Source organism: Simochromis diagramma, unplaced genomic scaffold (genome assembly GCF_900408965.1).
Source record: "Simochromis diagramma unplaced genomic scaffold, fSimDia1.1 OVJJ01000343.1, whole genome shotgun sequence".
NCBI classification, from domain to species: domain Eukaryota; kingdom Metazoa; phylum Chordata; class Actinopteri; order Cichliformes; family Cichlidae; genus Simochromis; species Simochromis diagramma.
Window position 1 is genome coordinate 9,422,521 of NW_024386831.1, and position 11,448 is coordinate 9,433,968.

Below are 11,448 nucleotides of genomic sequence, written 5' to 3' on the forward strand. Positions count from 1 at the left end.
TGGAGTCTGACAGCAGTGAGGAGGAAAGACCTGCGAAATCTCTCCGTCCCACACCGTGTGTGCCGCAGCCTGCCACTGAAGGAGCTGCTCAGTGCTGTCACAGTCTCCTGCATGGGGTGGGAGATGTTGTCCAGCAGGGATGAGTGTATGTTTCTGTTCTGTGTCCTGTTTGTTTCTATATGTGTCTTTCTGGCTGCTGTTACAACCAAATTTCCCCTTGTGGGACAATTAAAGGATTATTCTATTCTATTCTAATGCTGTTTCTATCAAACTATTTTTCTCCTACAGTTACACAGAGGCCTGACAACAATATTATACATTCACATTATAATGCTGATATTCTCTTAAATATAGACATCATGTCAGTTATATTTTCTGAATTAGCTTTGTGATATAAGTGTACAATGAGCGAGACTACAGAGGCACCCGGAAAACTGGCTAAACTTTGAGCCACAGTAAACACGTCACTCATGAGACTCAAACATTTTATGCTTGAAAAAAGGATATAAATATGAGTCTGTTACTTGAGAAACATAAACCTATTTACTAGGGGTGCAACGATACACAAAATTCACGGTTCGGTTCGGTTCGATACTTTGGTGTCACGGTTCCATATTTTTTCGATACAAAAAAATGTTCATGCATTTTTAATTTGTCATTTATTAAAATTATAAATATATATTTTAACTCAAAAGTACAGTTTTTAAATTTAACCCTAACCCTTGTGCGTGTTTTTTATTTTGACAGCGAATACGCACCTGCGGACCACTTATGTGCAGCCCTGGTTATTTAGCTCGTCATATTGCAGCCACAGAAATTCTTTTGTCCATGAAACCATAAAGCTGCACTTTCTTTTTGCCTTATAGTCTGATTTGTCATAACTTCTCCGTTTTGTGGTAAGCTTTTCTTTGGCTGCCACTTCTTCACCCTGACCTGTCTTATTTGGCTCAGCAGAACTAAAATATATATCTGTCTGTGAAGGTTCTCAGTCATCCAGGTCATCGTAGTCAAATATATATCCTGCTGCTTTTACACACGCACTCACATAAGCTCAGCGATTCTCTGCGCGATCAACCTCTCACATGTTTATGCTTGCTGCGGGAGATTTCACTTGTCATGTTTGCATAGTAAGCTAACAATTAATAAGACTATGTCATAGGAATTGGTGCACAAATTATCATCACTCACAGATCAGTGCTGTCGCTCTCGCGATTGCAAAGTGAAAGCAAAAAAACAAGCGCAAATTCAAACGCGATTTCAATATGTCACATATTGACAGTGGCTCACCGATGCCAATGACATAATTACCCAGCTACATTTCCGAAAGAATGCAAAAGCATTGACATATATTTTTCCTTCCTACAATAGCCCGACGGGCAGGGCAGAGATAGATTTTGGTAGCCCGACTGAAAAAATCGCTAGCTCCGGGACGTCGGGCTAGCGATATTGCGAGCCCTGTATCTGATTGAGGAATCACTCATCTTTGGAAAAGAGAGTTTATTACAGAGAAATGTCTCTTTCCAAAATAAAAGCTATACTATACGCTTCTTCTGGGCTATATTCTCAGCAGCATAAGGAGAATCCTGTGCTAACAGCTGTCTAAATGACTCGGCTAAAGTTAGTAGCATGCTTGCTTGTTTCTTTTCTGCTTCCACTTGTCTTTGCACTAGGATGATGTCGGCGTAAATGTGCAGTCATATTCGTTGTGTTCCCACTAGTGCTTTCAGGTTAATCTCGTTGAAATGACCTTAACGCCACAACACGGCAAATCTCCGTTAACGAGCTACCGCCGATCGCCCCGTGCATGGGGCTAGACGGCCAACACGTTAACGAGCTAACTGCGCTAACACACTAGTTCCCACCCATGTAATTGAGCATTGCATGGCACATCCAACATACTGTTTTACTTTAGTCCATGACTCGCTTACCTTCAGGGTCATACGTCACATGAAAAATAATTCCAAACGCCAGATCTGAATGAGGGTGGGGGAGGTCCATGTTGTAAGGAGAGCTTAACTTCTGTCTCGCTAGCTTGCCCTGCGCTCTTCCTTCTGACGATGCTGTCTGTGTTGAGCGCTCAGTGAATCTGCGTTCGACTACTCCGCCTAGGCTGCACTGTTGACCCTAGGCGGAGTAGTCGAACGCATATTCACTGAGCGCTCAACACAGACAGCATCGTCAGAAGGAAAGTTGATAAAATAAATTACAAATTTTGTATTGTTCGATACATATGCGTACCGAACCGAAAGCACTGTATCGAACGGTTCAATATCGATACGAATATCGTTGCACCCCTACTATTTACTGTAAATGACAATAAATTGACCAATTTACATCTCAATGGAACGTGTTAGAGATATGGCATTATGACACCTTAAGTTCAAACGATAAGATGACCTGGATTAAACCTAAAACCACAAGTGGAAATGCATTTTAGTTTACATCTGAAAAAATGTAAAAAACAAAAAACAATAATAATAAATTTTTAAAAGGTAAAATATGTGTTAGTTGTCTTTAGATCTTTGATAGTCTAAAGGTCAAATTTAAGTAAACAATAATGCTTTTTACTGAGACTTGGTTGTCTTGGTGCATTTATAGTTAATGTTATGAGGCCTTCATTTGCTGTCATGTACAAGAGAATAATGTACATTTTTGAAATTTTATTTTGGTCCATTTTTATTTGGTGAACAAGAAACTCTTAATTTTGAAGTTCTTTTAAAATAAAATAAACCCAATATCCTGTTTTGTATTTTGGTGAGTTTAAATCCATATATGAGAGGATTCATAACTGGAGGGATGATGAGAAATTCAATAGTGATGAAGTTTTGGAGGCTTTGAGGTAAACGTGTAGAGCCAGATATCATGTACACTGGATCAAGAAAAAACAGGAAAGTCATCAAAGAGATCAGGTGGGGCACACAGGTCTGCGTAAACTTGAACCTGTCCTCTCTGGACCTCACACATGTTTTAATAAGATATATGTAAGTCCAAATTATAAAAAGCCAATGACACAGATAAACAATAAGTGTTACATTTGCACTGATGTTTTTTCTAAAGGTGTCAACATCAGGACAAGCAAGTTTAATTATTAACCAGTTTAGATACAAGACTCTCTGAATGTTTATATCACACAACTTGAGTCTTGATGTTAGCAGGACATTGATGGAGAAAAGGCAGAAAGGTGTTAGCCAGGAGAAACACACCAGCTGAGAGAGCCTCCTTCCTAGTTAAGGCGAGGAAGGAGTAGAAGAGAAGGGAGTTACTGTTAAAATACTATTATTGCATTGTTTTTTGTTGTTTTTTTGTTTTTTTATTTTATGTTATGGGATTGAAAAACTTCAAAAAACAACAACAGCACAATTTTATGCTTGATATGCTAAACAAAACTTTAATTTTTAAAGTAGTAAATACTACAGTATGTCAAGCAATGGGGATATATGATCAGATTTCAAAAAGTACAGAATTATGGTGTCATTAATTAATGTACAGAGAGAAATTTACATATAAATTTAAAAACAAAAAAAATGCCAAATAAAAGTAGGTAACAGTTCAATTACTATTACTATTTTTCCAAAATAATAATAAAAAAAACCCCTATATAAATACATAAATACTACTGAAAAAATACAAACTAATAACACTGATCCTTATATTTATACATGTAACGTGTTTATTGAAAAAAAAAAAAGAAACATTAAGCATTGTTAACTGACCTTTGTGATAAACTGAGATGTAACACACAGGGATGCCTGCACTAACCAGCCCTTTACAACAGAATATTTCATACAATATTTTGTTTACTTTAAACCTAAAACACTTTGAAATAAACCTGTTTAATCAACTTGCACATATATCAGCTAATATACCTTGAACATCAAGACACAGCAAGGCAAAGAAATGAAATGTCAATTTGTGATGATTTCTGAATGGTATATAGATGAATTTTACAACAGTACTTAAAAAACTCATGCAGAATCCTTTTTCAAATGAAATTCTTAGTCAAAAACATGAAGAAAATGTTGTTTTCATTTAACGTTCGTGCTGGATAGAGCAAATATGACACATATGACAAATTTATGTCATATTATGATAAATATAACAAAGAATATTAGTAAAATTAGTCTAGTCCAAATATATGTTTGCCTTAGACAAGGCAAACATGACTAAATGTTTCTGAATCAAGTGCCTTCAGAAAGACTTGTATTTATATTGCTGCATCTGTTTTGAATATTTTTGAATTGTTTTAAATAAGGAAATCTAACCTTAATGGAAATCATTTCCCTTTCAAATAAATTAAACTCAAGATTCTGTTTCGTATTTTGCTGAGTTTAAATCCATACACGAGAGGATTCATAACTGGAGGGATGATGAGAAATTCAAGAGTGATGAAGTTTTGGAGGCTTTGGGGTAAATCTCTGGAGCCAAAGCGCAAGTACATCACATCAACAGCCATTACAGTGAAATTTATGATCACAGAAGTCAGATGGGCCACACAGGTCTGCATAAACATTACTCTGTCCTCTCTGGACCTCACACATGTTTTAATAAGATATATGTAAGTCCAAATTATGAAAACATAATGAAAATAACAGATAGCAATTATCACATATGCACTGATGTTATTTGGAAAAGTGTCAGCTTCAGGACAAGCAAGTTTAAGAATTAACCGGGTTAGACATAAGGCTCTCTGAATGTTTATACCACATAACTTGAGTCTTGCTGTAAACAGGACATTAATGGAAAAAAGACAGAAAGGTGTCAGCCAGGAGAAACACACCAGCTGTGAAAGCCTCCTCTTAGTCATGAAAGAGTGGTAGTGCAGAGGTCGACATATAGCCAGATACCTGTCAAAGGCCATGACAGTTAAAATAGACAAATCACAAAAAGAAAATGAATACGCGATAAAAGCTTGTAAAAGGCACCCTTCATAGGAGATTCTGTGAGAAGACGACAGTAAATCTGAAAGGAATTTTGGGTAGAAACCTGTGGTTCCATAAAGTGCATTAATGCAAAGGCTACTCAGGAAAATGTACATAGGTTCGTGGAGGCTTTCATCCAAGACAATGAGCAGCACAAGAGAAATATTGAAGAACAAAATCCCACAGTAATACAGTAAAGTAACTGAGAAGAGGGGTACTGTGAAATTCATCGTCTCATTAAATCCTGACAGAATGAAACTTCTTTCATTAGACTGATTATCCATGATCAGAGGGCACATCTACCTTTTTAAAATAACAACATAACAGAGCACTGAGCTGCTGCGTCTGTACCTGACTAATGTCTGCTGTCCCTCTTCACCTCCCATTAATTATAGAATAAAATAAAATACTATATACAGTACAATAAATAGAATAAAATATACAATAGGATAGAAATAGAATGCAAATGCTTTATACAACTGAGTAAAAATACAACTTTGTCAGAAAAAGAGTATTGCACTCAGTGTGTGTGGATGTGTGTGTTTGATCAGTTAAAGTCTTTGTTGTGGAGTCTGACAGCAGTGAGGAGGAAAGACCTGCGAAATCTCTCCGTCCCACACCGTGTGTGCCGCAGCCTGCCACTGAAGGAGCTGCTCAGTGCTGTCACAGTCTCCTGCATGGGGTGGGAGATGTTGTCCAGCAGGGATGAGTGTATGTTTCTGTTCTGTGTCCTGTTTGTTTCTATATGTGTCTTTCTGGCTGCTGTTACAACCAAATTTCCCCTTGTGGGACAATTAAAGGATTATTCTATCTATTCTAATGCTGTTTCTATCAAACTATTTTTCTCCTACAGTTACACAGAGGCCTGACAACAATATTATACATTCACATTATAATGCTGATATTCTCTTAAATATAGACATCATGTCAGTTATATTTTCTGAATTAGCTTTGTGATATAAGTGTACAATGAGCGAGACTACAGAGGCACCCGGAAAACTGGCTAAACTTTGAGCCACAGTAAACACGTCACTCATGAGACTCAAACATTTTATGCTTGAAAAAAGGATATAAATATGAGTCTGTTACTTGAGAAACATAAACCTATTTACTAGGGGTGCAACGATACACAAAATTCACGGTTCGGTTCGGTTCGATACTTTGGTGTCACGGTTCGATATTTTTTCGATACAAAAAAATGTTCATGCATTTTTAATTTGTCATTTATTAAAATTATAAATATATATTTTAACTCAAAAGTACAGTTTTTAAATTTAACCCTAACCCTTGTGCGTGTTTTTTATTTTGACAGCGAATACGCACCTGCGGACCACTTATGTGCAGCCCTGGTTATTTAGCTCGTCATATTGCAGCCACAGAAATTCTTTTGTCCATGAAACCATAAAGCTGCACTTTCTTTTTGCCTTATAGTCTGATTTGTCATAACTTCTCCGTTTTGTGGTAAGCTTTTCTTTGGCTGCCACTTCTTCACCCTGACCTGTCTTATTTGGCTCAGCAGAACTAAAATATATATCTGTCTGTGAAGGTTCTCAGTCATCCAGGTCATCGTAGTCAAATATATATCCTGCTGCTTTTACACACGCACTCACATAAGCTCAGCGATTCTCTGCGCGATCAACCTCTCACATGTTTATGCTTGCTGCGGGAGATTTCACTTGTCATGTTTGCATAGTAAGCTAACAATTAATAAGACTATGTCATAGGAATTGGTGCACAAATTATCATCACTCACAGATCAGTGCTGTCGCTCTCGCGATTGCAAAGTGAAAGCAAAAAAACAAGCGCAAATTCAAACGCGATTTCAATATGTCACATATTGACAGTGGCTCACCGATGCCAATGACATAATTACCCAGCTACATTTCCGAAAGAATGCAAAAGCATTGACATATATTTTTCCTTCCTACAATAGCCCGACGGGCAGGGCAGAGATAGATTTTGGTAGCCCGACTGAAAAAATCGCTAGCTCCGGGACGTCGGGCTAGCGATATTGCGAGCCCTGTATCTGATTGAGGAATCACTCATCTTTGGAAAAGAGAGTTTATTACAGAGAAATGTCTCTTTCCAAAATAAAAGCTATACTATACGCTTCTTCTGGGCTATATTCTCAGCAGCATAAGGAGAATCCTGTGCTAACAGCTGTCTAAATGACTCGGCTAAAGTTAGTAGCATGCTTGCTTGTTTCTTTTCTGCTTCCACTTGTCTTTGCACTAGGATGATGTCGGCGTAAATGTGCAGTCATATTCGTTGTGTTCCCACTAGTGCTTTCAGGTTAATCTCGTTGAAATGACCTTAACGCCACAACACGGCAAATCTCCGTTAACGAGCTACCGCCTATCGCCCCGTGCATGGGGCTAGACGGCCAACACGTTAACGAGCTAACTGCGCTAACACACTAGTTCCCACCCATGTAATTGAGCATTGCATGGCACATCCAACATACTGTTTTACTTTAGTCCATGACTCGCTTACCTTCAGGGTCATACGTCACATGAAAAATAATTCCAAACGCCAGATCTGAATGAGGGTGGGGGAGGTCCATGTTGTAAGGAGAGCTTAACTTCTGTCTCGCTAGCTTGCCCTGCGCTCTTCCTTCTGACGATGCTGTCTGTGTTGAGCGCTCAGTGAATCTGCGTTCGACTACTCCGCCTAGGCTGCACTGTTGACCCTAGGCGGAGTAGTCGAACGCATATTCACTGAGCGCTCAACACAGACAGCATCGTCAGAAGGAAAGTTGATAAAATAAATTACAAATTTTGTATTGTTCGATACATATGCGTACCGAACCGAAAGCACTGTATCGAACGGTTCAATATCGATACGAATATCGTTGCACCCCTACTATTTACTGTAAATGACAATAAATTGACCAATTTACATCTCAATGGAACGTGTTAGAGATATGGCATTATGACACCTTAAGTTCAAACGATAAGATGACCTGGATTAAACCTAAAACCACAAGTGGAAATGCATTTTAGTTTACATCTGAAAAAATGTAAAAAACAAAAAACAATAATAATAAATTTTTAAAAGGTAAAATATGTGTTAGTTGTCTTTAGATCTTTGATAGTCTAAAGGTCAAATTTAAGTAAACAATAATGCTTTTTACTGAGACTTGGTTGTCTTGGTGCATTTATAGTTAATGTTATGAGGCCTTCATTTGCTGTCATGTACAAGAGAATAATGTACATTTTTGAAATTTTATTCTGCTCTATTTTTATTTGGTGAACAAAAAACTCTTAATTTTGAAGTTCTTTTAAAGTAAAATAAACCCAATATCCTGTTTTGTATTGTTATGTTTTTAGTCTAGGCAAATAATTAAACGCAACAAGAAGTTTGCCCATTCAGACCCCACCCAAGCAAGAACACCAACAACGATACCTTTTAAAGTGCTAAGCAGCCATTTATTTACTTCGGCAGTGAGCAATGCCAAAAATAACAAACAAAACTCCCTAGTGGTCCCTACGCTTCCCTACACAAAAATGAAAGAAACCAAACAAAAGACAATTCACTTACCTAGCTTTCTAATGAAAAAACAGGAGAAAACTTATTCAACAAAAATGGCTTCTCACGCCTACTACGCTGCTGCAGTGAAGGATATATACAAAGTGAACAAAGCGTACGATCGCTACTTGACAAATCTATTTACAGCTATTTACAAAATGGACATAATAACGCCAGACATACACACGAAAACTCTACACTGCAATAAATCAACACACAGGTTCTTGGTTAAGTGGTGGAGGTTCGGAGAGAGGGGGCCAGGTGGCTGTCATCCGGTAGTTAAGTACTGGAGGTGATCCATCAATTATCCAATCCGAGGATAGGCAGAGATTCCACCCAGATACCTAGCAGCCACGCCCAGGTGTCCACCTCCTAGGAGAGAAAAGGGGAAAGATACCAACAGCCATCCTCTGGTGGGAGGAGTAACACAAAACAAACACATCACTGGATCATAACATTTCCCCCCACCCAAAAAAAATCAAACATTTAACCCCACACAAAAATGTTTGATTCAAGACCTAGAGAGGGCATCAGCCATGACATTCTCTAAGCCCTTTTTGTATCGGACTTCAATGTTGAAGTCCTGGAGGAGTAAGGACCAGCGCATAAGGCGCTGGTTGCTGTTCTGCATCCGAGTTAGGAACTGGAGAGGGTTGTGGTCAGAGAACACGACGGTTGGAACAGGACTGGATCCAAGGTACACTTCAAAGTGCTGCAAGGCCAGCAATAAGGCTAAGTGTAACACAGTAAGGGGAATTGTTGAAAAGAATATATCAATGGGCCAATAGGATCGACTATAGGAGCACAGGGGTGTGTTCAAATGAGACACAGAGACAAGAATGTAACTCAAAAGAACCGGCCAACTTTAGTGACATAAACCATAAGGTTGACAAGCACAGGTTAAAGACACTTTACAATGGTAGAAAGGAAACTTACAAAAATTAAAAGAAAAGTAAAACACAAACTACTAAAGCAATGACTTGGCCAAGTGTTATTTTTGGTTTTCAATGTTCGGGTTTCAATGCTCGGGTGCACCCTAGTAACCTGACTCCTTAACTCTTATAGAAACAGATTACACAAATCCAATGTACATTCAAATGAAAATCTCACACTCTTTTCACATGTGGAGAATGTTCTACACAACAGCTCATTATTTAAAGTCCCAAATAAAAAATGTCCAAGGGGTAAAGTCCAAAAAATTCCCAGGGTGTGAAAGAAAATAGGGATGAGAGAATGTCAGTCAGTGGTCTTATGTATAACCAGCTGTGCGTGAAAGTGTGAGTGATACAGTCCTACCACACCGCAAGGTGCAGCAGATCATCAAGTGGAAAAGAAGCGAATCTCAGTCTCTCTAAGTCCAGGTGGGAAGGCTCGCCATCTATTTCACCGGAGGAATCCACCTCAGGAACAATTCAGCACACAAAAAAAACCTGACCTGTCCTCGGACAGGGTCAGAAGAGCAATTCAAATATTAATTATGCTGTTCTAGCTATAATTCACAATTTAGGATTTTGTTTAAATCACATTCAACATAAATTTGCAATAAAAATACTCAAAGTTGCAAAAATAAAACATTTCTCTTACACAAACTATGCATTAAACCAAGTAAAGTCAGTGCATATGCATATATCTTGCATAGTCGACAATTATTAATCAAACAATTGAGATTAATTCAGTTTCTCAACGATAAAATGTGAAACAGACGTGAACTAACTGAGACATACAACATGTGCTCACCGATCTCAGCGCATCACGGCCGAAGACAATGGCATGGTGTCTCTCGGTCGGAAAATGCAGGGCTCTAAATAACGTAACAGGACATGTTGTTTTCTCTTTAATAACCGTAATACGACATGAAGAAAAAATAAACATAAGTTGCGCTTCAAGTGTTACCTTACTTCTGGAAGCAGATTGAGATGAACTTTCAGGCAGTTGATAGCAACCAGAGCTAACAAAGGCTAACAGTTTAGCTCCACGCGGTACTTTCTAAAGTCACCAGAAAAATGCAGCAGTTGCCTGTTTACTCACTGCGGCTACTTCTAACATGAAAGGTAGCTGATAACCAGTGACCTTATGTGCAACAGTTGGTTGCAACTTATATCTAATACTTTTTTCCAGCTCAAAAGCTTCAGTCTCTCTTTTCTCCTGCCAGCACGCGACTACCTCCACACATAGCAGCAAACACAGAGCACGTAGGTGGGACATACAGCGGCAGACTGCTCTCCCATTGGTCAAAACATACTGGGACCTGTGCATTTCGATTGGTTGGGCAGGCTGTCCATCTCTCCTCATATCAGTCCTTAAAGTGGTACCCTCATTGCATGTGGGTTACACCCTCCCCTCTTGATGGTATGCCCGTCCCTGGGCATCTGCAGGGTGGCACTGAGTTACACTGCTTTGACCTTTCCAACATAATTACTAGTTGGATCTTCAAATCCATTTAAAGAGCTAGTCAATGCCTCACTTAGGCCTTGAAAAAGAGAATTCACCACCGTTATCAGAGGATTCCCAAGTGTCACATAATGCAGTCTCTTGGGCTTTGCTTGCAATCTGTTAGAACGACGAAGAGATGGCTCAGCATCTTGAAGTCCATTATTCTGGATCATCACAGGTTCAGGCTGTTCAGTAACAGGTCTGTTCACATCACTTAATCCTTCTTCACATGCTGCATCAGAGCTCGTCTCATCATCTTGAGGAGCTTCCTCAGACTGCTGCAATTCTGAACTTTGACGAAGTCCTTTGGCTGAGTCAAGCCCATGCAATATGTTTGCTTCAGGTGAGTTGCCATGTCCAGGTGAGTTGCCATGTCCAGGTGAGTTGCCATGTCCAGGTACATCCTGAATCATTCCTTCACCTTCCTCTACAAGGGATTCAGTGGCAGGACGATCAGGTGGAAGTGAAACTGTAGGCACCTCTGGTTCTGCTGATTGTCTGACCACACAAGGAGGTTTACTCAACTTGTGAGTTTCATGTACTGGGACATATACGTCGGACTTTGATG

General features: G+C 39.0%; 1 protein-coding gene and 1 long non-coding RNA gene across 3 annotated transcripts; both read right to left on the reverse strand.

Moving 5' to 3' along the window:
* Positions 1–4,161: 4,161 nt before the first annotated feature.
* LOC120731293 (olfactory receptor 142-like) lies at positions 4,162–5,485 on the reverse strand. The gene has a single exon (XM_040028270.1). The coding sequence runs from the start codon at positions 5,216–5,218 to the stop codon at positions 4,274–4,276; it is 945 nt and encodes a 314-aa protein (XP_039884204.1). The 5' UTR covers positions 5,219–5,485; the 3' UTR covers positions 4,162–4,273.
* Positions 5,486–8,321: 2,836 nt separating this feature from the next.
* LOC120731320 lies at positions 8,322–10,525 on the reverse strand. 2 transcript variants are annotated; one of them, XR_005695324.1, is made up of 3 exons: positions 10,341–10,525; positions 10,185–10,248; positions 8,322–9,882 (listed from the first exon to the last, which is right to left on the reverse strand). It is a non-coding gene; the product is annotated as an uncharacterized LOC120731320 (long non-coding RNA). The 2 variants fall into 2 exon arrangements; XR_005695323.1 differs by having other exon boundaries at positions 10,185–10,525.
* Positions 10,526–11,448: the final 923 nt, after the last annotated feature.

Coding starts and splice junctions, on each gene's coding strand:
- LOC120731293 (XM_040028270.1), bottom strand. CDS start 5,218: ATGTGCCCTCTGATCATGGATAATCAGTCTAATGAAAGAAGTTTCATT.